This window comes from Engraulis encrasicolus, chromosome 2 (genome assembly GCF_034702125.1).
Source record: "Engraulis encrasicolus isolate BLACKSEA-1 chromosome 2, IST_EnEncr_1.0, whole genome shotgun sequence".
Classification (NCBI taxonomy): Eukaryota; Metazoa; Chordata; class Actinopteri; order Clupeiformes; family Engraulidae; genus Engraulis; species Engraulis encrasicolus.
In genome coordinates, this window is record NC_085858.1 from 24,647,555 (window position 1) to 24,671,994 (window position 24,440).

The 24,440-nt window shown below is 45.2% G+C and overlaps 1 protein-coding gene across 3 annotated transcripts in view; it reads left to right on the forward strand.

Annotated features, from left to right (window-relative positions):
• Positions 1-24,440, forward strand: part of cramp1 (cramped chromatin regulator homolog 1) — a 43,391-nt gene that overhangs the window by 17,542 nt on the left and 1,409 nt on the right. For all 3 annotated transcript variants that reach the window (XM_063184574.1, XM_063184582.1, XM_063184563.1), the window contains exons 9-19: positions 58-139; positions 2,168-3,454; positions 6,113-6,284; positions 9,808-9,974; positions 13,427-13,498; positions 15,838-15,919; positions 16,102-16,212; positions 16,497-16,666; positions 18,307-18,496; positions 20,537-20,701; positions 21,784-21,929. In XM_063184574.1, the coding sequence (XP_063040644.1) occupies positions 58-139; positions 2,168-3,454; positions 6,113-6,284; positions 9,808-9,974; positions 13,427-13,498; positions 15,838-15,919; positions 16,102-16,212; positions 16,497-16,666; positions 18,307-18,496; positions 20,537-20,701; positions 21,784-21,929 (2,644 nt within the window). The remainder of the gene's footprint in view (positions 1-57; positions 140-2,167; positions 3,455-6,112; positions 6,285-9,807; positions 9,975-13,426; positions 13,499-15,837; positions 15,920-16,101; positions 16,213-16,496; positions 16,667-18,306; positions 18,497-20,536; positions 20,702-21,783; positions 21,930-24,440) is intronic.

Here is a 24,440-nt window from a genome sequence, read left to right on the forward strand (position 1 = left end):
TCTGTTGACCAGTTGCTGACGGACCTAACCCATGTCCTGTGTTGTTGTGTTTGGCAGGATGGTGGTGGAACTCCACAGGAAGGTGTCCAGTCTGATTGAGTTCCTGAAGCAGAAGTGGGCCGTGCAGGACCAGCGAATCGTATCCTTTTGAACATCCATGGAGGACGGCTGCTGTTGGAAAGTGTCGGTAACTGACGCAGTTCCCGTTACACACCTCTGCCCTTACAAATTCAAAGTGCTGTAACTACACCAACATTGAAACTGAGCAAAATGCCTTCAAAGCCTTGGTAATAGGTTCGACATTGTAGCAATATTTCTAAAACGGGGCACATTTGGGACCATAAGGCTTTGTCGCAAGATAAAGTAGGAGTAGAGACAACCATTTTCAGTCTAAACTCAAATTTGACAGAATACAGTGAGTCCAATATGTATTTGATCCCTTGCTGATTTTGCCGGTTTGCCCACTAATAAAGACATGATCAGTCTATAAATTTATGATAATATGTATTCAAACATGGAGAGACAGAATATCAAAAAGAAATTCCAGAAAATAACTTAAAATAATATATTTTAATTTATTTGTATTTAATTTAGGCCAATAAGTATTTGACCCCTCTAGCTAAAGAGGATAAAGTGTTTTGTGGCAAAGCCCTAGTTGTCTAGCACTGAGGTTAGATGCTTCTTTTAGTTAATGACAATGCTTGTGCATATAGTAGAAAATATTTTTGGCCAATTTTTCTTTGCACATTATCTTTAAAACATTAATAGTTTGTGGCTGTAGCTTGGCAAATGGGAGGTTCAGTTCTCTCCATAGAATTACTATAGGGTTAATATTTGGAGACTGTCTAGGCCACTTCACGACTTTAATATGCTTCTTATTGAGCCACTCCTTTGTTGCATTGACTGTATGTTGTGTATTATTGTCATGTTGGGAGATCCAAAAATGGCCCACCCTTCAGTGTAGTGTTGGAGGGAAGGACGTTTGCACTCAGGATTGCACATTACATGTCTCCCTCCATCCATTCATTGACGATGCGAAGTTGTCCTGTGCCTTGGCCAGACAAACACCCTCAAACCATTATGATACCACTATCATGCATGATGGTGAGGAGAATGTTCTTGGGATCATAGACAGCAGTACTCTTTCTCAAAACACATTGAATTGTGATAATGCCAAACAGCTTGATTTTGGTTTCATCTGACTACAGCACCTCCTTATCATATCCTAAACCCGTCTGATGTCTGTTGGCAAACCTCAAGTGGGACTGCACAGGTTCCTTCTGAAGTAGAGGTACCATGTGTGCACTACAGGATTTTAAACCTCTGTGGCACTAAGTGCTACCAGTAGTTTTATCAGTGATTTTGGTCCCAGTAGCTTTGCTATCATTGCCTAGTTCATCCCGTACAGCTCTAGGGTGATTTCTTTCTGTTCTCATGATTATAAAATCCCTACAAAAGGTCAAATCTTGTATAGAACCCCTGACAGGCTGATGGATAGTCATTTTGTATTCCTCACATTTTGGAAGAAATGCATCAACAGCTGGGTCATTAATACCCAGTCTCTTTCTTGTGGCTTTGCAGTCCATTTAATCTTTGTTCAGGTCTAAAATCGTGTCCCTGATATCATTTGACCACTCTTTGGTCTTTCCCAATCTGGTGAGGTTGGAGTGTGACTGATTCACTCATACTATGGACTGATTCTGCTGATTCAATGTGTCTTTTATGCATGTTAGTATGTACAGGTGTCTTTAATTCAAATGACAAGTTGATCGGAAGTGCCCATCTGGTCTGTGGGCCCGGAACTGTAATCAGTTGGCAGGGGATCAAATACTTATTTTGCTAGATGAAATTGAAATAAATTAATATATATTCTCTTCAGTTAATTTCTGGATTTTCTTTTTGATATTCTGTCTCTCCATATTAGAATACATATTATCATAACATTTATTGACTGATCATGTCTTTTTTAGTAGGCAAACCAACAAAATCAGCAAGGGATCAAATACATATTGGACTCACTGTATGTACGTAGTCACTGCATTTTGCCTGTGTAGGACAGACATGCATCATGCATTTTACTTTGTTGCACATCAGCATGATTGGTTGTCTCTCTTGTACTATATTCCACATGAGCAGTGTTTGGTTGCCTTTAACCCAAGTGCTTCAGCGTAAGAGTCTGGAGGAGCGCGAGGCCCTGGAGGCTGGCAGCAGTGGGGGCACCAGTGGCGGCGCTGGCGCTGGCGCAGGCGCAGGCGCAGGCGGCGTAGCAGCCCCAAAGAAGAGCCAGGGCTCTGAGGAGGAGCTGCTCCTCTTCCCGGCCGAGAGCAGCACGGTGACGGCGCTGCCCGGCGTGGCGCGCGTGGTGCACTCCAAGGCCTCCTGCATCGTGCACTGGCAGGAGAGCGGCCGCAGCCGCCCGGGCACCCGGGACATGCCCGGCGCCGCCCACATCCTGGGCATCCAGCCGGCGGGGGCGCGCGGGGCGGGCGGCCGACTGGGCAAAGGTGGAGGTGGAGGTGCCGGAGCCAGTGCTGCTACTACTACTACAGCCACAGTTACAGCTGCAGCGCCAGCACCCCCTGTTGGGAAGGTGGAGGCACAGAGTCTGGAAGGCACGGATGGAGGCTCAACAACGACATCAGCAGCAGCAACGGTAGCAAACTTAGGAGTGAGTGGGGGAGACAGTACTAACATTAATAACGCTAACCCAGCTCTGGCCTCCTCCTCCTCCTCCTCCTCTACGGCACTAGTGGCCACTCCCAACCAGCTTACCACACACTCAGCATCCCCCTCCCCCACCCCCACTCCCACTCCCGCCACCACCACAACAGGCCCCGTGGCGGAGCAGAGCCGGAAAGGACCAGCTGAAGCGGGGGATGGGACGACTGCGATGGCGACGGCGGTGACACATGGACACAAACATGGACATGGTGATGGCAAGGAGAAATCTCCCTCCTCGGCCGAGAAGGACTCTGCTGCTCCACCTGAGCCAAACAAAGAGGAGGTAGCTGGACCTCAGGCTGGAGTGGTATCCACAGACCAGGCCGCCGGTCCCCCTGCCACGCCAGCCGATGGCACAACGCGGGCAAACGGAGACAGTGGTGGCATAAGTGTTCCGAGTGGCACCGCGGTCACCGGTGGTGGTAGCACTGCGACTGCCACTGGCACCACAACGACGGGCACCACAGCGACGGGACGTTCCCCGGAGAGGATCCGCGAGGAGGGCTGGAGCGCCACGGAGGCGGAGAACGTGACGCTGGCCGAGCTCTACCTGATGCTGGGCAAGCCGGGCAAGCTGCAACTGGAGTACGAGTGGCAGGTGCGCCAGCAGCCTCCGCCGGGCACCGCGGGCACGGGTGGCACCCCCACTCCCGTCTTCACCTCCCCGCCCAGCACCCACAGCGTGCTGCGCTGCCTGCTGCGCCTTGCCGCGTCCGAGGTCAACCCCAAACCGGTGAGCACTGACCAACGCACTCACCCTCTGAGCACTGACCAACGCACTCACCCTCGCAGCACTGACCAACGCACTCACCCTCTGAACTCTCCAAATCAACCATTTTACACACTCTCACTTCAACAAAGACGCTTTTGCACACCTGTAGTTGGGCGGGTGCGTAGGATGTTATCCCAGCGGGGTTGTCAGTCAAGTGCAAAGAAATCCCGCACACTGTCCATTCCACCAACCAACAAACTTTAATACAACGTTTCAGTCATCCGACCTTCTTCAGGTAAAGTCATACCTGAAGAAGGTCGGATGACCGAAACGTTGTATTAAAGTTTGTTGGTGGAATGGACAGTGTGCGGGATTTCTTTGCACTTGACACTCTCACTTACCAGACCCCCTCTGACACTCATTACCATTCCCATTCACCACCTTTCTCAATGCATCCTCTACACTCGACATCTTTCATGCTTGCCTTCTTTCTGCTTCCTCTACCATCAAAAACGTCCTTCACACACCAACGCTTTCCCATCCTAAAAGCACACAGCTCAAATTAACACTAGTTTCTTCAGTCAAGGAATTATTTCTTGCGTTCTGGTGCTGTACTCATGCTAGTTAGGCATACACATGTCATTCCAATCATTCCTCCTCTGTGGCACTGGTTGCATTCCAGAACGAATCGTTATGTAGGGAGCAACACCTCTCCTCCTCCTCCTTCTCCGTACACATTCAGTTAACAAAAACATTTATGCATAAACTGTATTGAATTATTACTATTTTTTTATCAATATTTATAATATGATGCAGTGTGGTGATCTTAAATTATAAACAATTATTAAGCATGCACAGACATGGCATGCATAACCTGTGGGGATAGAAGCATGAGATGCATTGCAATAAGGTTGTTAAAGGGGAGCCGGAGTCACCATTTCAGGGATGGGTATTTATGACCTACAGTATGTTAGCGTCCATGTCGATGCACTGCACAGCATTGAGTACACCCCTTTTAAAAATAACATTTTGAACAATATTTCAATACGTATGCGCAAGTTATCTAGAGTAAGTTTAATGTAACACCTGTGAAGCTTAAGTTGCCACAGAAAAGTATGTTTAATTATATCACTTGAATTACATTTCAATTTTTGTGAAATTACGGTGGTGCAAATGTGAATATTGCCCAAACTGATGCCCAGTTTGTCTCTGCAAAGCTCCCCATTTATGTTCAAATGAATTCAAATCAGGTCTCATACGTGGGTATTGTGGAGATGTATCTTTTGTATTTGTTGAAATATTGTTCAGAATGTTACTTTTCAAAAGGGGTGTCATAATTGCTGTGCACTGTATTAGTGTCAGTCATATTCAATACCTCTCCATCCATCAGTCTTGCATGGTTTTCAAGTTTTCCTTTTAATTTTGCTGGTTGTGAGGATTAGCACATATACTGACTGTGTAGTATCTCTAGAATACGCAGTCAATGGGACTAGCACTCGTAAGACTCTGTCCCCACCTGTGTCTGGGACCTTTGACCCAAATCGACCCCTAATCCAATCAATCAGCTGTCCCTGAAGCTGTCACCTTACTCAATTAGGCTTGTCCTTACCTGTTGGTTTGGTATCTGTTGCAGCCTATTGTGGTTACAACTGGGATATATAATAACGGGGAAAAATGCTTCTCTGCTTTCCCAATTCATAATACCTTTGATATCATGGCAGTTTTTTTCTACTGATACGGACCATTTGAAAGCTGCCGGATTAAAACACGTCTATCTTTCATGGAACTGGCATAAACCTACTCCACAGCTTGCTCTGTTACCTTAACCATTGTTGCACAGCGGATGAGTAATCACTTGATTAAATGCCCAAGATAGATGGACCTCACCTCACATGAATGTTATCACACTTTATCTTTATTGCGAATCAGCTCTAAGTCATATGTATACTTGCAATTGCATTTTTTGTTTTGTGTGTGTGTGTGTGTGTGTGTGTGTGTGTGTGTGTGTGTGTGTGTGTGTGTGTGTGTGTGTGTGTGTGTGTGTGTGTGTGTGTGTGTGTGTGTGTGTGTGTGGAGGATTGTGTGTTTGTGTGTGTGTGTGTGTGTGTGTGTGTGTGTGTGTGTGTGTGTGGAGGATTGCTGAGTATGCTTTTGGCCAGGTCATCTGTGTAAGCGTGTGCCTTATTTGGTAGGTTTCGGCTAACTCGCATAGCTGAATGGCGGTGCACATTGTGTACATTATTGGCTAGGCTGCTGCGATGACATAATGTGTATAATCTGTGTGTGTTTGACCCCAAAGCTGTGCACACATAGATGGGTATATGTTGCCAATCCCATGCTCACCTGTTCAAGTGTGTGTGTGTGTGTGTGTGTGTGTGTGTGTGTGTGTGTGTGTGTGTGTGTGTGTGTGTGTGTGTGTGTGTGTGTGTGTGTGTGTGTGTGTGTGTGTGTGTGTGTGTGTGTGTGTGTGAGAGATAGAGAGAGAGAGAGATTGCATTTGCATTGCTGGGTATTTGTTGACCTTCTCATCTGTATAACTGAGTGGGTGTGTACATTCTGTACATTGTTAAGGATGTATTGACATACTGTCTATAATGTGTGTGTTGGGGCCCCAGAGTTGTGTACACATGGTTGCCATTGCTTACTTTATATCTTGTGTGTATTTGTGTGTATCTCCAGGCTCCAGAGCTGTGCACGGTGGGCACGTCCCCCGGTAAGCCGGGCCAGGAGGAGCAGTCCCTGACGCCGCCGGGGAAAGGCCCCTCGGGAGCCACACGCAGCCCCAGCTGTGGACGACAGCAGAACGCCGCACGCAACACCAAGCTACTGCTGCCCGGGACCAGCTCCACAGGTACACATACACACACACAAACACACACACACACACACACACACACACACACACACACACACACACACACACACACACACACACATGCCACAGGTGTACAAACACACATGCCACAGTTGTACACACACTGCATGCAACACCAAGTCACTGCTGCCCGGCACACACGCATTACACACACACACTTGCACACATTCAAAGAGTACTTGTTCATGCATGTCACTTGCATATGACACAGACATACTGTACATATACAGTCCCAGGAAAAAGTTTGTACACCCTTTGAAATTTCTTACCTTTCTGTCAAAATTGGTCATAAAACATGGTCTGATATTCCCGGAAATCACAAGAAGGAACAACCAGAGTCTGCTTTAACTAATTCAACCCAAACATTTACAAGTTTTCATATTTTCATTGGCCATAAGATGTAAACATTCACAGGACAGCAAGGCATAAGTAAGTACACCCTTGCATTCAATAGGTTTTAACCCTAAGTTAGTCGCAATAACCTCAACCAGATGTTTCCTGTAGTTGCAGATCAGATTAACAAAACAATCTGGATGTATCTGGTCTCCCTCTTCTTTAGAAAACTGCCTCTCGTCAGCAAGGTTTGTGGGATGTCTGGAGTGCATAGCAATCTTGACTTGATGCCATATAATCTCAATTGTTTTTTGTCAGGGCTTTGACTGGGCTATTCCAGAATGTGTATTTCATTATTACGACGCCATTCTAAAGTCGATTTGCTTCTAAAATTTGGGTTGTTGTCACATTTCAGCACCTATCCTCTTGTGTGCTTCAACTGTGTGACAGACTACCTCACTTTTTTTCTGTAAAATATCTCGATAAACTTCTGAGTTCATTGTTCCACTGATTATAGCAAACTGAAAAGGACCTGAGGCAGCAAGGTAGCCGCATATAATGATGCTGCCGCCACCATACTCAAAGGTGGAGATGATGTTTTTGTGAAGGTGTGGTTCTCCAGTTCTCCTCCAAACATGACATTGTGTGTTCCCCTGAACAATTCAACTTTGGTTTCAACGTTGGTCTACAGAATATTTTGCAGTAATTCTATGAAGCATATAAATGCTTTTTCGCAATCCTCAAAGGTGCAGCAATATTTTTTTGGACAGAAACCTCATTAATTTTAGATTGGCAGAATGAATCCCATTTTAAGCTATTCTTGGTTACATCTCCTCTTCTGAGTATGGTGGCGGGAGCATCATTATATGCGGCTACCTTGCTGCCTCAGGCCCTTGACAGTTTGCTATTATCAGTGGAGCAATGAACTCAAGTTTATTGTGATATTTTACAGAAAAAAACGTGAGGAAGTCTGTCACACTGTTGAAGCACACAAGAGTATGGGTCCTGAAATGTGACAACAACCCATACTTTAGAAGCAAATCGACTTTAGAATGGCTTCATAATAATGAAATACACATTCTGAAATAGCCCAGTCAAAGCCCTGACAAAAAACAATTGAGATTATATGACATGAAGTCAAGAAAGCTATGCACTCCAGACATCCCACAAACCTTGCTGATGAGAGGCAGTTCTTTAAAGAAGAGGGAGAAAAGATACAAACAGATTGTTTTGTTAATCTGATCTGCAACTACAGGACAAGTCTGGTTGATGATATTGCAACTAACTGAGGGTTAAAACCTACTTAATGCAAGGGTGTACTTACTTATGCCCTGCTCTCCTGTGAATGTTATGGCCTTATGACCTATAAAAATATGATAATATGTAAATGGTTGGGTGGAATTAGTTCAAGCAGACTCTGATTGTTCCTTCTTTAGATTTCCGGGAAGATCAGACCATGTTTAATGATAAATTTGGACAGAAATGTAAGAAATTTCAAAGGGTGTACAAACTTTTTCCTGGGACTGTATAGACTTAAATAACTTGTTTGTTAGAAGATCCTTCATGCAAAATACTCATACATGTAAGAGTGGACAAACATGGACTTAAATACAGACATTCATACAAGTACAACATTTTCTCACATGCTACCTGGACACCACCACACCTTAGTATAGCTCTGACCTCACAAGTCACAAGTTGCTGATGATCATTTGCTGGAAATACCGGTGCATACACGTATGTAAAGGTGACATGAACATGAACACATACAGTCACCGTACACACACACACACACACACACACACACACACACACACACACACACACACACACACACACACACACACACACACACACACAAACTCCCATGTAGACCAAGCCATGGTTTACTCACCTATCATAGGTACATAATCATTCGCGTAGATAAGTCACTTCTTCCCAACTTTGTAAACACTAGCATTATGCACTGCAGCACCCAAGCATTTGGCACAGATACGTCTGTAAATACACACTGCTAGATAAACTGCTGGCGCAGTGCTTCGCCAGACTAAGGTGGTTTTAAAGTTGCATGAAGAGATCTTTTTTTTTTAAATGTTGTTTTAGCTGGGAGGTACAGATCCTGCCTGTGTTATCAAGCGGTTATTAGTCCATGTGTAAGTCATACTCCGCCTAAATACTCAGCATTTTCCATTAGAAGCACAGATACTTTTAATATCTCTGTCCATTCAACTGAAAGTTTTAAAGAAAGCTTGAACTGTCTGTGCTCTGCACCACAGGCTTGATGAGGACAACTAGACTAGACAGACTTTTGTGATTTCTGTATTTCATCCAATACACCGCGTCTTCTTTACATGGAAAATCATGCTGCTCACGTTTGATTTGATTAGAGTTCCAGTAGCAAACAACATCACAGGGAGCCAAATCTCAGTACAGCATCACAACACGAGGTCTGCCAATTTTTTTTGGTTTCAGTTTTTTGTGTGTTTTTTTTCAATGCCACTTCAAAGTGGCAGAATCTGATGACATTTGGATGAGATAACAAGTCTTGGCTTGTAAACAGTCGACAGTGAGCACATATGTACCATATGGGGATCCTGAAAAGGAAACGGAGGCTGAATTGAAGACGCATGAAATGTAGCAAGCAACACCATTTATTCAACAGAAGCATAGGTGTGCTGAACACCCTGCTGTGTGAAGCAACTCACCAAGTTAAGGCAATTGAGGGGGAGATTTGTTGTACCTTGCTGGCAGAGGAAAGTCATTGCTGATTGGATAGTACTGTCATTCCTGGACTATAAAATGCACCTGAATATAAGCCGCACCCACTCAAATTAAGAAGAAGAAAAATTTGTACATGTTTAGGCCGCATATGTCTACATTGGTAACATGGGATTATTTACAAAGCATTAGATCTGTAGCTAAGCTAACTCCCTTCTCTTTGTGCTTCTCACATGTACTAGTCTATACATTAGCCACATCGCATGAGAAAAAAAAGTAGGTTCTAGGCTGGACATGGCGGGTAATTGAACACGCCTACCTGTTGCCAAACATTGCACCACACTGCCTGCAGCCAAACAAGTCGTTCAGTGAGGACGCTGCATGCAAACCGGTGTATGGGTTGGACCAATCCAAAACCAGTCCTCCTCCTCCTTCTTCGTCTCTCCAGGTGTGCGTAACCTGCCGCGCTCCCTGCTGGTCTCCGGGGGCGATGGTGAGCGTGGAGGCTTCGCCGTGCCGACTACTCTGCCCCCCAACAGCTCCCGCCTCTCGCGCATGTTCTCGCCCAATAAGGAGGCAGAGCTGGCCTTCAGGCAGCAGCTGGACTCCATCAGGGTAAGACACACACACACACACTAGAGGTGCTCCGATCACCATTTTTTGGCCCGATCACCGATACCGATCACCAAAAATCTTTATCTGCCGATTACCGATCATTGCCGATCACAAAAATGATTTCCTATTTTTTTAATAGCCTATTAATTATCCTTATTGAATACCATTTCTGCCCATAAACCAATCAATCTTAATTTGCACATGTCTATTATTAGGCTATTATTATTATTATTATTATTATTATTATTATTATTATTATCTTTCAGACTAGTGTTGGTAATACAGTCTACAGTATTAATCAATATATAAGTTATTGCATAGAATAACTAAACTATTTAAGATTGAATTGAAACTGAAACATTACATCAAATAGTCTTCCACATACGAGAAAAAAAACAACCTGTCGCTTTAAATGAGCAGCCTCGTGAGGAGAGCCCCTCCCCTCTCTGTCACCGTCCACAGTTGCAGTGCTCCACTACCGTTCTGAATCTCTCTCTCAAGTTTTAACCACACCTGTCGCCGTTTGGTGTTTCAGCGACTATCAAACTAATCGACTGACTGCCAATTACAACTTTGAAAACAATAATTGACATGTTTGTGCTGACAACGTGAAGTTGTCGCGTGCTGACCGAGGCAACTACACAGGTTATAACGTCAAATGGCTCGCTTGCGAGTACTCAATCGCAAATTACATTGTCAGGTAAACGGCGCATGGATCGGAAAATCAGATCATTGTTGATGCAGATATTATGCATGGTGGAAATGAAGGGGGGGATGGCGAAAAGTTATAGACAAGCAAAGATGCCTTCTTTTGGTGCAGTTGCAGCTGTGCAGAACCAGCGCCTACATGCAGCGCCAGGTGTAAAGGCAAAAGTGGTTGCGTGAGGAATTTAATATCTCTCGATCGGTTTTTTGATCGGCATGTTTTTCCGATCACCGATCAGGCTATTTTTGGCCATTATCGGCCGGTCATGATCGGCAGCCGAGCAATCGGAGCACCTCTAACACACACACACACACACGCACGCACGCACGCACGCACGCACGCACGCACGCGCGCGCGTGACACACACACACACACACACACACACACACACACACACACACACACATACACACACACACCATCATCACAATATCCATACATTCGGACACACTCTCCCATCTTTATGATGTGTGCACATGCGAACGCAAACATACTCCTCTTCATAATGCACGCACATGTAAGGGACACACACATACTCTCTCTCTCTCTCACACACACACACACACTCTCACTCATTATTTTAATATTCACTCAAACACTCACTATCTTCATGCTGCATATCGACACTGCTACACTTAAAAAAGCATACATCCATGCAGTCTCTGTCACACACACAGACACACACACCAGGCTTGTACGAAATTCCGAATTGAATGAATTTCAATTCAAAGTAATGCCATATTACGAACACTAGGTGGTGTCATTACCTTGAATTTCTTTGAATTTAATCTACACCACCCAATGAAAGTACATAGAAAACCACCACCTACTGTTCGTATTATGGCATTACTTTGAATTGAAATTCTCTCAATTCGGAATTTCGTACAAGCCTCACACACACACACACACACACACACACACACACACACACACACCTTCACTTTGTGTACCCACATTCATAAATTCCACATGCAGGCCGTCACATACAGACATGCCCACACTGATCCCCAACTATAAATAGCTGATACATGCATTAAAAATATATATCTATTCTCCCACATGATGGCGTGACGGGTGCAAACGTAGACTACAGTTCATGGAGGACACATCAGCACAGAGATGAGGTCATACATGCAGATCAGGGCTTGACACTGGCACCTGCCAACCGGCCAAATGCTGGTAAAACTTGGCTGTGGCTGGTAACAATTTCAGTGTCACTAGCCAATTTGGCAGGTATCTTATTCTATGGTATGACATACCAGAATAGCATATATTCTGCACTTTGCCCCTAGTGTATCAATTGTTTAGTTCAAGAAAAAGCGCAGTTACTCAGTTTCTATTTGTTTGTTTTATTTCCATGTAGAAATCCATGCACTCATCCTCTTGCTTTAAGCACCCTATCTTCTGAGGTTAGATGTACAGCGTAAATAAAAAAAATAAAAAATAATTAAACACCTGTGGCCAGTAGAGTAGTTGGATGGCTAGTGACTCGGGAAAACCCCTAGCCACATCGTCTGGCAAGCAAAAAAGTTAATGTCAAGCCCTGATGCAGATCACCACGTACAGTATATTATAATTATTGGATATCGGTCATCAAAAAGCCTGAGACCTTTTCAGTATTGGTGATTGCCGTGAGGGAAAATGTCTCCTGAATTAATTTTAGTAGTAGATCTCACTAGTACTAATACTTTTCTGTAATAGTACTTCTATTACGTGTATGCATATAGATTAACTCCGTTAATATTAATAGAAATATTGTAATTATTCTGCGAACAAAGTCTGTTGTTTGCGTGTGCCTCAATGATGCATAATCCCAAACCGAATGGATGTGTGACTCAGTGTTGACTCATACCCCATCCATCTTGCCTGGGCCTTTTGGACAGCCATTTTGACAAGTGCATCCACGCACACACACACACACACACACACACACACACACACACACACACACACGCACACTAAGACGTCTCTCTCATACACATACACAGAGTTAGACACTCACACGCAGTCACTGTGTAGCTACTAGAAATGGGCGTTAAATGAGAAGGTTGTTGGTTCGTATCCCACCCTTGCACTCCCTAACGCACTCCGTGGTGCCCTTGAGCAAGGCTCCGAGTTCTAACCCCATACCTCTCCAGGGACTACAACCAATATCCCTGTAAATAACTAAGTGCAAGTCGTTTGGATAAAAGTGTCAGCTAAGTGTAATGTAATGTAAAAGTCGCACACAGAGCTCCAGTTATGGAGCTGTGCTAGATGGACGTGAGTGACAGAGCTCTCCCCACCAAAATTAAAATGATTAACAGTCGGACTAAAACATTATTATTTTCAGCTCTAATACATAGCCACTTCTGTATCCAAAACGATTTGTCAATTAGTCACACACACACACACACACACACACACACACACACACACACACACACACACACACACACACACACACACACACACACACACACACACACACACCAACACCAACAACAACAACAACAACATCATCATCATAGCATGACATGAGGTTCACATAAGAGATGATTCATAAGGTAGAGACTGCAAACTGCAATCCTATGGCAGCTATGCTCCTTTAGGAGACTGGGAAAATGAATAGAGTTCCATGGAAAGTCACGCCCATTTAGGAGACCTGACTTGAATCCACTTTGTTGCTTTGACTTTTGTTAAGATGGATCTTGGTCTTCTACCCCATTAAAAATCTTTGTTGACGTGTCTCTTGTGTTTCCTGCAGTCTGACTTCCTGCTGCCAAAGCAGAAGAAGCTGGGAAGAGGCCGACCGCTGAGGAAGCCTCTGGTCGTGCAGGTAGGACATCACTCAATACAATACAGTACAATCAAAGATTCTTTAAGTATATAGAGATATGCCAATGTAATGCCCCCCCCTTGCAATAATAGAACCCGGAAACAATGGGCCAATGGAACCTCTCTCTCTACTCTCTCTGGCACAATGCCATACTTCCTGGAATGGCTGGGTACAATGCATTACAATGTCACAATGCAATACCATATGATGCAATAAACCTTAACTCGTGCAGGTACAACAGCATACCATACACTTCTAGTAGTGCAGGTATGAGAACGCAATACAATAGGATGCTATGCATCCTTAGTTCTCTAGGTATCAGATGATGCGATACATACGTTTTTTGCAGGTGCGTTAGGCATCAATGTGTTAGCAGGCACAGGGCCGGTTCTGGCTTATTTGGTGCCCTAGGCGAGTTTGAGTTCTGGCGCCCCCCCCCTATTTCTTATACCTTACAGATCACAAGAGTAATATCCGTAGTAAGCTTAACTAAATAGCATCAAGAACAATAACCGTTTTTCATCAAATGGATTTGTGGTTCTTTTTGACAGGCGACCAACACATCAGATTGAGTCGCATGAAAGTAGCTTCACTGTGTGGTATGTTGGATGTGATGGTGGTGGGGCCCCCAACCCCAGATGAGATGGAGGTTATCAATGTGTTTGAATTGTAACGTGAAATTGAAATGCCAGGAGAGTGATACAGTAGGCCTACATTTGCATGTAAAATGCATGTGTAGACAATAAGCCTACCAAGGAGGTCTGCATTGATCTACACTACCTACAGCATCACAAAGCATGGCAGCATAACAATTTTAATAAGCTACACATTTGTGCTGTCTTCCAAACCAATTTCATTTCTGGACTGGAAATAGTGGTGCATTTGTGAGTAGGAGAATGAGAAGGGGGCTATCTATGTGTTTGAACTGGAGGGACAGGGTGAGAGAAAGGGAGAAGAGCTGTCACGCTATTGAATTTCATAATATACAAAATATAGTAAATAGCCTCACTTGTCTGCTGTGCATGGTTCTGTTACATGATTAATGTAGGCTGTCATTCTGGTCTGGAAATTAATGTTTTTTTAAGCTTACAACAAGCAGGTAATTCATGTGGATGGAAGGAGATATGGCAGCTAAAATAGTTTTAAACATTGCACAGTCTTACTTTACATTGCTTGTCAACCTAAGCAAGTAGGCCTATTATGATATCAGGTGGGTGTTAGTGAGTAGTGAGTAGGCTACTAACAGCTACTTTACTGGATTTCATTGCTTGGCATACTTGGCTAATGTTAGCATGCTAACTAGCGATTTCTCTGATCAAAAACAAAGCTCTTTTTCTCTCTAATTCCAAATAGTAACCTCATAACTATTAGGCTTTCCATAATCACAAACGGTTGCTGATTAAATCACATAGTTCCAAAACACCCTCTGAAACTCCTGCATCATGCAATGAGTGGTTTAATGAGAACATAATAATCTCCATCCAGCAGAGCAGCACTATTGTTTGCGCTTGCCCTCTCTGTCTCTGACAGTGTTGCCAGATTTTCTACGACAAATAAGCGGCTGACGCCCTAAAAACAAGCCCAAAAGAAGCGACTGAGGGGCGTCGTGAAAACAAGCCCAAAAGAAGCGACAGAAAGGGTGGGTTGTCAGTCGCGTGCCTGGTCAGGGAAGACCTTGCTCTTTACGGGGATCTGCACGGCTGCTAAAATCTCCACAAGTGACCACAGAAAGTGGGAGTTAACAATATTGTAGCAGGGTCACTTGTAAGGATGAGTGAGAAAAAACGAGTTGCCATTGAGAAACACATTCAAATCACCACCAGAGCAGGAGAAAACAGCAAGCCCAACCTTGAAAAGAACAAGCCCAAAAAACCGCAACCCGCGACTTTACAAAATTAAAAGCGACTGCTCAAAAAAAGAAGCCCAAAGTCGCGTATAATAAGCGGACTTGGCAACACTGGTCTCCAAATTCAAAATAGAGCGCAGGCTGTCACTCGTCCCGCCCCCTTTCTCAGAACTGTCTGTTTATTGGTTCACAGACTTCCCAGAGACAGTTGGAAGCGATATTACTATTGGCTGAGGGGCGCTTTGCCGTGAGGAGCGCTTTCGCCACTCTTTGTTGATTGCGACTTCATAAAAAAAACTTCATATCGCAAAATTACGCATAGGAGAGCGCCATTTCGGCGCCCCTTCTTCACATGGCGCTCTAGGCGACCGCCTAGCCGGCCTATGCTAAAAACCGGCCCTGAGCAGGCAGCAGATTATGCGATAGAAACTTAAGCATAAATCCTTTCCAGATATTATTTAATTGTCTTGTCCTGTCTTGTCTGTTTCTGCAGAGGACACTGGTGCCGCGGACGACGGGTGACATGTCTCAGCACTTCTGTTCAGTCTCTATCCTCTCCAACTCTGCCGCTCATGGTGAGTAACAAAGCCACACAGTGCAACACCCTACTCCATATGCCACTCTGTCCCCGCATGAAAAGTAATATCCGCACAGAGGGCTGTGATTTATGTGTACCACTTCGACCAAACAAAAGCTTTTCTGCTCAAAGAAAGAAAATACTTAACGTGTATGTGTATATATTTTTCTCTCTTGGCAGGCACGGGGTCATTCAAACCGATTCAGCCCCGCGTCCCTCTCACACGACCCTTTGTCACCAAGACCACTACGGCTACTGCGCCTGCTCCAACACCCTCCACAGAACTCTCTAGTAAGACCGTTTCTCCGTTTAAACGACCTGAATTGAACTGTGTCACAGGACTGGGTAATAACACAACCATTACTTTCTGAACTAGGAGCGGCTGTGTCATTCTGGGGGTACAAAAACTACCCAAAACAAAACCTGTATTTAAAAAACTGCCACAATTGTAACCAATAAAATAATAGTAATGAGATGTTTAATTTCTGAATCTTTAATTCGTGAATCCGAACTATGGTACCCTTGTGTCTTGAATGTCATCTGACTACAATGGATCTGTATTGTCTAACCCACAGGTGCTATTGACCTAGCAGCCAAGTCTGCAGGCATCATTCCAGGCAGCCCCTGCAGAGACCTGTCCTCGCCCGCCGTGGAGGCCACTCTCCTGGGCACGGAGAAGGGCCTGCCCCTGCTCAGCCAGACGCAGACCCAGACCCAGGCAGCCATCATCCCACAGCAAGCAGAGGTGAGGCTTACGACAACTATTGCCCTCATACATGCATCCATTTGCATGGTTCATGTTTCTTCACTGATCACATCAAAGGAAAATGCTGTTAAAGGAAGTAATGGCCGATGTCCACTGCTATGCGATGCAAATTCCGCACCACAGAGCCCTATTTGTCTAAATCGGAGGCGATTGATCACCAAGTCCGGACCATGAAAGTGTTGTGTGAGTAGGCCAAATCCAGAGGGGCGAAGCGAGCAAAAGGGGAGCAGTGACAAATAATATGCAGATTAATGCACAATAATGCGTGAATGGGTAAAGGGAGTGGACTACTAGTCTAGCTGCCGTCATCGCCATCAAGCGACCTTCAGGGGGTGTGCCGAATTCGCTCCGCGTGACGGTGAACATCGGCTCTAAGATGCAAGCAAGTGGAATTCATTGCAGCTCCATCTCCTGCGGTCCCCCTGTTTTCCCCACCATCAGAAAGTCAAAGAATGCGCGCACATCAGTGGCACAGGTGCTGGACCAAACGTAAGATAACTGAAAAGAAAATAAAGGTCCGCAACACTGTTAAATTCTCCCAAATTTGGGAGCATTTAACAGTGTTGCGTACCTTTATTTTCTTTTCAGTTTCCCCACCATCAGACCAGGTCTGAAGAGGCCCTTCGGCTCACTATGTAGTTCATTTGAGCACCATGGCATTGACGAATGAATGAATCTTCATAAAGGGAAACCGGGGAGTAGGTGATGTGTGATGCTCATACATGCACTAAGTGCAATTGGGTAAGGGAGCGGAGATGGGCAGCGGCTTAGCTATGGCCGGTAGACCATGGATGATGGGGCTCTCTCATGCCTCCATTGCCTTGACTGGAATGACCAGGAAGGATGAATGAATGAATGAATGCGTGAATCTTCATGAAAGGCAGACATGCTGACTGGATGAGGGGGATGAGGTGATGTGCATTAAAATCAATGGGAGTTTAGGATGGAGGTAATGTTTAGTTACAGTATGGTTGGTAGATCTTGGATGATAGAGCTTACTTAGGCCTCCATTGCCCTTTCCCTCTGCCTGCCGACACAGTGTCAGTAGCGACTGGGGTGAGTTTCAGCACTTGAGCCCCCTCAGGCCGTACTCCTGTTGTGCTCGTCTTGAAGGCCACCATACTGGAGGAACCAGAGTGCTGGGATGTTGTTTTGCATGTTAAGGCATTTAACAGTAATTTTCTAGGAGTGGCCTCTCATTAGTTGAAACAAACAAAAGTGAGGCCTATGGAGGGGGGGGGAATATATCAAGTAACCGCCCTACTTGAGCGGGAAATTGTTTTTTTCGGTTCGGAATGGTCTGTGTAGGTTAGCAAATAAAAACTCTACAGGACTGAAGCAGACCAAGGTTTTAGAAAATATGCTCTATTTCTAGTTTCACTCATTTCAATTTTTGCAGAATTGAGTCAAGGTCAAGGTCACAGAATGGCTAAACAAACTGCTGGATGGGCGTTTACTACTGTAGCCTACCGTAAATGCACTGAAATCAGAATCAGCATGTCTCTAACTCTTTGAATTATCTCGCTCTCTCTCTCTCTCCTTATCTCTTCCCTCCATCTTCCCTGCACATCTCTCTCCCCTTCTCTCCATCTTCACTACGCACCTCTCTCCCCGTTCAGGAGTCTCTGCAGAGCGCCCTTCCCCCTCCGTCCCCCGGGGGTGCTGACTCCCTGCTCGCCCCGCCCAGCGTGGCCTCCCTGCTGGACATCTCTCTGCCGGGGCCCCCTGAGGAGTCCCTGCCCTCCGGAGAGGCCCAGACGCACATCAGCGACTCCATCATCGACATCGCCATCAACTCTGCACCATATGGTGGGCAAATAACGCATGTGCTTGCTAACAGTCAGGACCCTTAATTAACACCAGCCACCCAGCCAAATGCTGGTGAAAATTCAGTTTGGCTAGTAAATTTTCTTTCCTACCAGCCACTTTGACCCATTAGTAAGTGTGTGTGTTGTGTAGTAAGTTTTTGTTTGGTGATGAAAAGGTTCATTTTGGTCCCGGTTTACAGTGTTTATTTAATATGCTGGCGATGCCTATTTAAATGACCAATGTCTAACTTGTTGTGGTTTGTCTGCTACCTTTAAAGTGATTCTGTCCCATTTTTGGAAATGAGCTCATTTTACACCTCCCCTTGAGTTAGATAATAGAGTTTTACCGTTCTCCTATACTTTCAACCATTCTCTAGGTATGGCAGTGCAAATTTTACCTCCAAGCTAGCAGTTAACATTAGCCTTGGTCTCATTAGCCGCGCTTCAGCGGCCCGGGGCCGCCCGGGGCTCAGGAGAGTGGCCGGCTCGGAGCTGCCGGCCCCGGGCCATTTTTTGCCTGATCGGACTCATAGCCGACCCCAGGCACATTCAGGTACACGCCTTGTTTGTGAAACGTCAGTCGGGCACAGCCCACTTTCGCCCCAAATCACAGAAGGACAACAACAGAACAACGACAAAGAAGGAGAAGAAAATTGAGCAAACTCTGCTGGAGCAGGTCGCCGTTTGGCTCGTAGCCTACGGACAAAGACGACAAGAACTGCAAAGAAAATGGCTTGCCTTTCAAGAACAGTTTTATTACATGGCAAAGTTGTCGATTCAGAAGCTGTATGGGACGCAGCGCATGTTAAGAAGACAAAGACGCATGAAAATACGAGCAGCTCGACAACTGAGAGTGAACAGAAGGAGACGTGCGAACATGCCCAGTTAATCCCCCCAATAGCGCACAGAAGCATGAGCCCCGGACATAGCGAGACATGAATGTGCAGGTAATTGAATAAGTTACCATGTGAAAGGAGACCAAATCCCGGAGACATAGCACCTTCATCAGTTGCTATAGAAAATTATGAGCCCCGGACATAGCGACACACCCCCTCGTTGCGGCGTGCCACCTGTCTATTCATGGTGAATGTGCAGGTAATTGAATAAGTTACCATGTGAAAAGAGACCAAATCCCGGAGAAATCCCCTTGTTTTTAAAGTTATTTAGCCAACATTACTTTTTTGTTGTTATCAGGGCATCATGGGCACCACTACACTTAAACTTGGGATGTCATAGTCATGTCGGCTTTTTTATGCTTTTAGCCGCCAACTCTTGTGCCATTATCGTGATTTGGCATGCTTTCCACTGGACACCAATAAAAAGTGTCTCACAAATACTCACACATGACATTTATGTCGGCTTATTTAGCTTTTGCGCTATTATCGCCGAAGGTCTGGTAGGCTATTCGCACGTGGGCTATATCGCCCGAGGTTGACCCCGCCTCCGAGCCTCGGCGGTGCTTGCTGGCCCATCGAATTCGACGGGCCAGGGAAAGCGGCCCTTAGCCCCACAACCTGGCCCGGCGGCCATCTTTAGCACCTAGCCCCCTTTTGATGAGATCACCGTCAGCCCCCTTTTGTCCGGGCCAGCCCGGGGCTGGCCCTGCAGTGAGACTAAGGCTATTGAGTCCTATGAGACCAGTTAGCCGCCAGCTGGTCTCATAGGATTCAATGTTAACTGCTAGCTTGGAGGTAAAGTTTGCACTGCCATACCCAGAGAACGGTTGAAAGTACAGGAGAACGGTAAAACCCTATTATCTAACTCAAGGGGAGGTGTAAAATAAGCTTATTTCCAAAAATGGGATAGTATCACTTTAAGAATAGATTTGGATCTGACCACCTTCTCAATAGGAAATGAAAAGTGCCCAAAATAAAGGCACTCAACTACTGATGGGAGTGTCTATCTCTGGCGTCATGGCCATGCTATACTGTGCGCCGTAATGAACAATTGTGTAAGCTCATCAGACACTATTACAATGGTGTGTTGAAGGTTTTAATCTCTCCATCTCTCTCTCCTCCCTTCTTCTCCCTCTCCATCTCAGGTGAAGGACCATCTCTGTCTCCGGCTAAGCTGAATGGGACACACACCCCCAAACTGCTGCCCTCCCCTTCTGCCAGTCCGGTGCACAGCTGGATCCCCTCCCCCTCACACGACCCCCAGTGGTACCCCAGTGACTCCACTGACTCCACGCTCGGATACCTGCTGTGTGAGTGACACATGCGTACAAATATGTCACACACACACGCAGACACACACACACACACACACACACACACACACCAGTCCATTGCTGTAATACAGAAAGTGTAGCGTGCTGTCTACAGCGCATCATCACATCAGAGGCAATATTACACATTAGACATTGCAAACCACGCATATCATTCATATTTTCTGTGCCCCCTACTTGTCTCCCCATATTCATCTCTAGATACCTGTACTCAATGAGAGTACTACTCATGGTAGAGAAATATATTTTAAAAAACTGCAAACGGTCACCCATTACACATTGCACAATGGCGTGCACAAATTACAGGGTTCCCACTGGTGCTTGAATTCCTTGAAAATGCTTGAATTTCAATCAAGTGTTTTCAAGGTTGTGAAAATGCTTGAATTTTTGGTGAAGTGCTTGAAAATGCTTGCTTTGTGTCAAGTGAAACTTAGTGAGCCAAATAATAGAAATAAATTGTTCAGGTACATCAAAAATCTGAGGGAGTTAGTTAAAACACCCTAAAAAATGATTAGAATGCAGGAAATTGCATCTTAAAAACATTTTCTGGGGGAGGACCCCCACACCCCCTCCCGCAAACTACTAAAGGTGCTGGAAAACTGTACATTTGGTGCTTGAAGGTGCTTGAAAAGTGCTTGAATTTGTTCATGAAAAAGGTGTGGGAACCCTGAAATTACAAAACGTTAACATTATGGTTTAAATTCCGAATGAATAATTCAGAATTAAATCGTTTGGTCGAGTTTACATTGCACTTTCATTTAATTTTGAATTGTGAAGTGTGTTTACGTGACGTTTTCAAAGCGGAATTAAGTTTTATTCTGAATTAAATGTCCCATGTAACCGAGGCCACTGTGCATGGCTTTCATTGTACCCACTGAGCCCAACTCATGTCCTGTGCCCTCTCTGCATATGTTCTGCATCTGTAGATGCCTCTGGTAGAAATACAAGCACGTATACGGTCATTCATTACACATTACACACTGTGCATGCCGTTTGTTTTAACCAGTGAGCGCCACTCATATCCTGTGTCCTGTCCTGTCTCCATGTGTCCGTGTCTACAGCGAGTGTGGTGTCCCCTGATAAGAGCCGGAGGACACAGCTCCCCCCTGTGGGCCCCTCCAGTGGCACAGCCCTGCTGGGCCCCAGCCTGCTGGACTCCAACTCCCATGATTCCTTTCCGCCCAGAGGCCTACCTGACGTGGTGGAGGTGAGTGGAGGGGCAGCCCTTGCTTATGCCTGTCTCTGAGAAAGTGAAAGACCCATTGGGATACTCCCTTTGCCTGATGAAGACCTGAAGGTCGAAACGTTGCTCTATTAAATACACAGTAAGACAAGCAGTGTCGCAGACTTCTTTTTCACTTGGAGATACTCCCTTTGGCCCCATCTCCATACCAAGTGTTCTAGCCTTGCTAGGGCGTGAAACGCCTGGTGATTGGATACTTCGTGGAGTTCACCAAAGCGTATCCAATCACTGGGACACGGAACACAACGAAATTGAACTCAGGCAACAGTTTAGTGGGGCAGTACCATTCTGTACAGGGTTCCTCAGTCATGGAGCAGGATGGGTGATCAATCGCTCATAAGTTGGTCCTGCTGTTGTTTCATTGTCCATGTAGTGATACGAGCACTTATAGGACTATATATATTACAGGACTTAATTTAGAAAACACACACACACACACACACACACACACACACACACACACACACACACACACACACACACACACACACACACACACACACACACACACACACACACACACACACACACACACACAAACACACACAGTGTTCATGCCCCAATTTGTTTCATTTGCGGAAGTCTGTGTGGAAGTTTCAGAATTGGAACAAGAGTACATGTGTGTGATTATGACCTGGCTCGTTCAAAAAGTCGAGAATCCCAAGAAAGCCGACCTAAAACCTCGGGAAAGTGGGCGTACATTTTTGGTGACGCAATGTCTCAATTATCGAGGTTGATCTCAGGCGGAAGTAGATAACGAGTTCCCGAGCTTATGTTTTGTGTGACGACACACGCATCATCAACATGGCGCCCATGCATGCAACTGGCATGTAAACAGTATCAAAAATGCTAAAATATCATCTTGTAATCACTATCAAAAACACCAGTTAATGTCATTCAATTGCAGATGCACATATGTCGGTAATGCTGGTCTCTGACTGTTTAATTTAGCCTACTTCAGCTAAAATGATATGTCGTGGGTGTGGAGGCTCAAGTGGAGGTGAAAAAAAGAAAAGAGAACCAAAACAAAACACGCATGATTCCCGATTGTTCCGGGATCAGTGGCGTTCATGCGCCAAAGTCCAGAACTCGGTTGTCACATGAGCAGTGTCGTCCGCTGTCTCGAGAGGTCCTGAGATCGTGAAGGCAACATATGACCTGGCATGTCTTGGGGCAGGTAATGGACTCTGACAAACAGGGCCCTCAGGTGACGAGGCATAAACATGTAGTCTAATTGATATCAGCTGTGAGGCATTAGAGCAGGAGGTGGGAAAGCAGTGGCAAGCGTCACTCAAGAACACGAAGCAAAATCCACAAAAAAAGATCCCTAGTTGAAAATAGTATGATATGAATGTGCCAGTTTCAAAGGCCAGACGGTCCCTTTTCACAAATGCCGAGGGAGCTCTTCCTAGCCACGCGCTTTGAAGTAAATGTGTAGAGCCTGAAATGGGACGTAGCTGTAGACCCAAAAAGATATTGGTTTGCTGAATATTACAGTTCCTCTGTCAAAATCCTTAAAGGCCTTTGTTTGCATTCTCTTGTGGCAATAGTAGTATGTATATTAATGCAAATGGTGACTTCCACCTCTGGCATTGAGTATCAGGCAGCCTCTTGCTCCAGTCAGCAGGTGTGAAGGTTTCAGACTCAACACAGTAGCATGCAGACAAAGGTGTGAAGAAGAGGAAGCTGCCATCGCATTGCATTGCATTACAAGTAGTCGTGTCGGGTGTGGAGGGAGTTGAGAGAGGATATAGTCTGAGCCATAAGTATGTCAAAGTGCCTACTCTTGTAAGCTGAACAGGACAAATGTGCTTAGTCCCTCTCCAGCCAGAGCTTGCATCATTTTGGTTTGGCATTGATGTTGAATATCACCAAAACTTTGTCATACAGAATCTTATGCTCCCTTTGTTGTGTTACATGAAAGAATTAGCCATCGCATATGTCCTCCACTATTAGGCCTCCATCATTAGCACCCTTTTAATACACTTCTGTCCCATCCACTGATACGCATGTGAGCACGTTTTACACTGTCTCCTCCAAAAAGTCACAACACAAATCTAAGCGATGCCAAAAAGCGCAGCTTGGCGTAGAATGTTTGGAAATCTGGAAGATCTTAGTTACAGAAGCATCCTGAAGTGGGTCTTTCGCTTTGTCTCTCTTTCCACGTCTCATATTGCGCACTTGTGCACTTCGGGTACTAAGTTTCAGTGCATAGGGTGCTTATGTTGGGAAAAATTCTGTAAATTCAAGGCACTGAAAGTGCCCAGACACTGCCCTAGCACTGTTCAAAAACGTAGTGCTTGAACGATGGACACTGGATGCACTAAATTGCTGCCATGTTGTTAACAAAAAGGAAGAGACGTGGCGTTCAGTTCAGTAGAAGACTCTGGTCAACAATCTAATCTAATCTAATTCTTCAAGTGATGTTGCTGACACACCTACCCATGCATGCCAAGCCAAGTATTGTATGTAAGA